Source organism: Capsicum annuum, unplaced genomic scaffold (assembly GCF_002878395.1).
Source record: "Capsicum annuum cultivar UCD-10X-F1 unplaced genomic scaffold, UCD10Xv1.1 ctg59909, whole genome shotgun sequence".
In the NCBI taxonomy this organism is placed as follows: domain Eukaryota; kingdom Viridiplantae; phylum Streptophyta; class Magnoliopsida; order Solanales; family Solanaceae; genus Capsicum; species Capsicum annuum.
The window spans coordinates 33-3,864 of NW_025868664.1; the positions used below are offsets into that span (position 1 = coordinate 33).

The following is a 3,832-nucleotide window of genomic DNA, read 5'->3' on the forward strand; positions in this document are numbered from 1 at the left end:
TATGTGCGTATATATGTAGATTTAGCCTAATCTACTATTAAACAACTTCCCTATTTTGCAAATTTACTTACTATAATCTACAATTAACTAACATTTCTACTTAGAAAATTTACTTACAATTAATATAGGATCCAAGTAAAATGAAAATGGAGAAAGTATATAATATGTGTATAAGAGAGGATTTAGGTAATAATATTAATACATACATACATACATATATATATATATATATATATAACTATTCTTGATTTTCATCATTTTTTTTTTGCTTTTCTTTCCATGGATGACAAAAAAAATCAACACAAGCCTGTTAAGCCAGTTGGTTTTTTTAAGAATTTGATTGGTTTGGAAAATGATGTTTTTCGGGAAAAAGGAGATTTCAAAAGTGCTGAATCTTCTGATTCTGATCCTTGTATTGATAGTTCTAGTTCTTCTGATGATTCAAATATAGTGGAATCAGAATGCTTTGATAATGATGGGCCAATTGATGCTAAGCCCAAATATGATTTTGAAGTTAAGCTCATTACTCAGCGCAAATTTGATTTTGAGGTTAAGCCCGTTACCTCAGTTGGGCCCAAGTGTGATTTGGAAGCTAAGCCCATTGAGTTAGTTAGGCCCAAGTATGATTTTGAAGCAAAGCCCATCAAGTCACTTGATCCCAAGTGTGATTTTACAAGACAAAATGAAGAAAATAAGCCTATGCGGACATCTAATATTATGTTAAAAACTTACAAGGTATGGACTTTTCAAACTCTTATAATCAAATAAACAATTTATCCCTTTTAGCCTATACTTTTAGTCAATATACCTAAATTATAGACTAGTTATACATGAATTATATCATGCTATACATCTACCAACTACTTTTAGTTAATTGTTATGACATCTTAATTGATTGTGGTGTCTCGGCTAGCTTCATGCACCTCGACTAAAAGTATGTATATTATGTATAACATTTCTGTTATATTTGTATCAACTCTATGTGTATATGTATGTATATTTGTATGTATATATCAAATAAAATTCTCATATTTTTGTTGTTGTATCAGGGTGTTGGTCTACTCAACTTAGGGAACACATGCTTTCTGAATGCGGTATTGCAATGTTTCATGCACACGGTGCCATTATATGACATCCTTCTGCATACTCATGTAATGCCATGTGATCGTAAGGACAATTTTTTCTAAAAGATATCTGTTGTTTTGTTCCATTTCGAGTTATTACTGATATTCTGTTCATTTCTTGTTTTTGTATAGTCGTTGCAGGTTTCTGTTTAATCTGCATTTTCAAAGAGCTTATTGGCTTTTCATTGGCTTATGAGGCTTATGAGGGTCGTTCTATCTTACCGTGGAGATTTGTTGAGAATTTGAGTTGTATCCTTGTTCATGTCATTTATTTATTTCCTTCTGAAGTTTACTTTTGATTTTACATGTTGCTACTGCAAGCATCGAAACAACATTCTTATCGATGATGAATGGTTGTATAGTTTGTGGTCCTTAACGTTGAACAAATATCAGATTTTTCGTCTGGTTTACATAAGTATCAGCAAGAAGATGCTCACGAATTTTTGCAATGCTTTCTCAATAGGCTTCAAAGCCGATGCAATGACGTTGTCCAACAAGTTTTTGTCGGCCGGCTTGTCAGTAAGGTAAGCATACAAGAATACTATCTTATTATCCATATGTAGCTTCTATATATGAAGTTTGTAATGTTAATCTGTCTTTCTCGAATTGCAGCTTCGCTGTTGCAACTGCGGCCACTTCTCCAACACTTACGAGCCTCTCATAGACGTGAGTTTGGAGATTAAAGATGCCGACAGCTTGCATTCAGCGTTGGATTCTTTCACTCGAGTTGAGAAACTTGACGATCCAAAGATCAAGTATACTTGTGAAAGATGTAAGGCGCAAGTCTCAATTGAGAAGAAGTTGATGATAGATTCTGCCCCCTCCGTTGCTGTCTTTCATTTGAAGCGATTCCAGAATGATGGTTCAGATGTGTGGAAGGTTGACAAGCATGTCTCCTTTCCGCTGGAGCTGGACTTGCTTCCTTACACTGATAACAACCAAACCAATAATGTGAGTATCTGTTAGTACATTTACTTTTTCACAACTTTCTTCCCTTCGTTTCATCCTTTATTAGCTGTAACATGATGTTATTTTCAATTTTTACTTGTCTCGATAGGAACAAATGAAGTATGATCTTTATGCAGTTATAATGCACGCCGGGTCTACATCCAGTTCGGGACACTATTACTGCTTCATTTGTGCTGAACCAAATGAATGGTACAAATTTGATGACACGATGGTAAATAGAATCGTGCAGTCATGTTCTTTGTTATATTTCACTGATGGTCTATTCGGTCAAGCTTCTTGAACGACAACTAACTTGATATTATGTTTGATTGTCATAGATTTCTCGGGTTCAAAAAGATGTTGTTTTGGCTGAAGAAGCATATGTTATGTTTTATGCAAAGAGAGACACTCTGTGGTTTTCAGATTTCATTGCACTGGAAACTATCAACTCTTCATATTTCATTGAACTCAAGAAGATTGTGGATAATGAATTGAAGAAACTGTACAAACATCCTATACTCCAGGACCGCCTAGTGCTATTTACTCTTCGCTAGAAAACAATGCTAGCGAAAATCAATGGCAGATGGATCCAGAACAAGAGACGGAAATAATGATGGCATGTTCGATGATTAAGCGAAGAGTTCCAAGTCCAAGAGGTGAAGAACTCATGACTGCATTATGCAGATTAGGTAGCCGTGGAAGTTCTCTGAGTAGAAAGGATGATGGAAGTTCAGTTGATTGACGTAGTTCCAGCTCTGGCTCTGCAGCTTTGGCTCTTGATAGGCGGATATAAAATTTTGAGTTTATAGATTCGAGATAGAAAGGATATCTTATTGGATTTTAGTTAAGTTATTTATACATATTTAATTTTTTTGAACATTTGGCCATGAGGATAAAATGTAAGTTATTTACTTGCAATACTGAGTTTTTAGTTTTTGCATATCTGTTGTTTAATTTATTATCTATCGGTGTCTTATATACTACATTATTCTAGTGGCATCTGTTTATACGGGTATACCATCATAGTTGTATACCCAGTGTACTTCCATAAGTAGGGTTCTGCGAGGGTAGTGTACACACAACCGTACTCTTACCTTGAAAAAGGTAGAAAGACTGTTTCCAATAGATTCCCGACTCAAGTAGGACATATCGAAAGTCAAGAATGCAAAACAAATACAATAATGATGCAGTCATATAGAAAATAATGGAGAATATAGTCGTAACGTCAACAAATCATACCTACTATCTTCTACCTTAATGTTTGACCATATCTTTCTACCTAGTGTCATGTCCTCAGCAATTTGCAGAATCAACTATGTCTAATCTAGTCACCTCTTCCCAGTTCTTACCCCACCATATACAACATGTCACACCTCTTCATTGGGATATCTATGAATCTTCTCTTCAACCTCATCTCTCTTATCTTTCCCACCACGGGGGATACTCCTACCTTGTCGTTGATCTCTTCATTCCTGATACTGTCTCTCCTAGTATGTCTACATATCTATCTCAACATCCTATTTTTGCTACTTTGATCTACTTGACGTGTGACTTTTTGACTGGCCAACACTCCACCTTATACCATGTTACATACATTATTCCTCAATATCTAGCAAGTTGTAATCGTATTGGCTACTTTAATTCTCAAATTCATTGTTTCTTTTGATGGTGATGAAGTATCAAGAGATTTTGGAGTAGTTGGAGGAAGAAGACAATGCGAAGAATCAGATTTTTATCGGAATACATCTTCTTGAAGATTT

At 35.0% G+C, this 3,832-nt stretch overlaps 1 protein-coding gene across 1 annotated transcript; it reads left to right on the forward strand.

The window, feature by feature from the left end:
* The first annotated feature begins 279 nt into the window (after positions 1 to 279).
* On the forward strand, positions 280 to 2,814 carry LOC124893459 (ubiquitin carboxyl-terminal hydrolase 20-like). The gene is made up of 7 exons (XM_047404457.1): positions 280 to 664; positions 1,266 to 1,373; positions 1,518 to 1,648; positions 1,737 to 2,075; positions 2,182 to 2,304; positions 2,411 to 2,551; positions 2,656 to 2,814. The coding sequence occupies exons 1-7, from the start codon at positions 280 to 282 to the stop codon at positions 2,812 to 2,814; spliced, it is 1,386 nt and encodes a 461-aa protein (XP_047260413.1).
* The last annotated feature ends 1,018 nt before the right edge of the window (positions 2,815 to 3,832 follow it).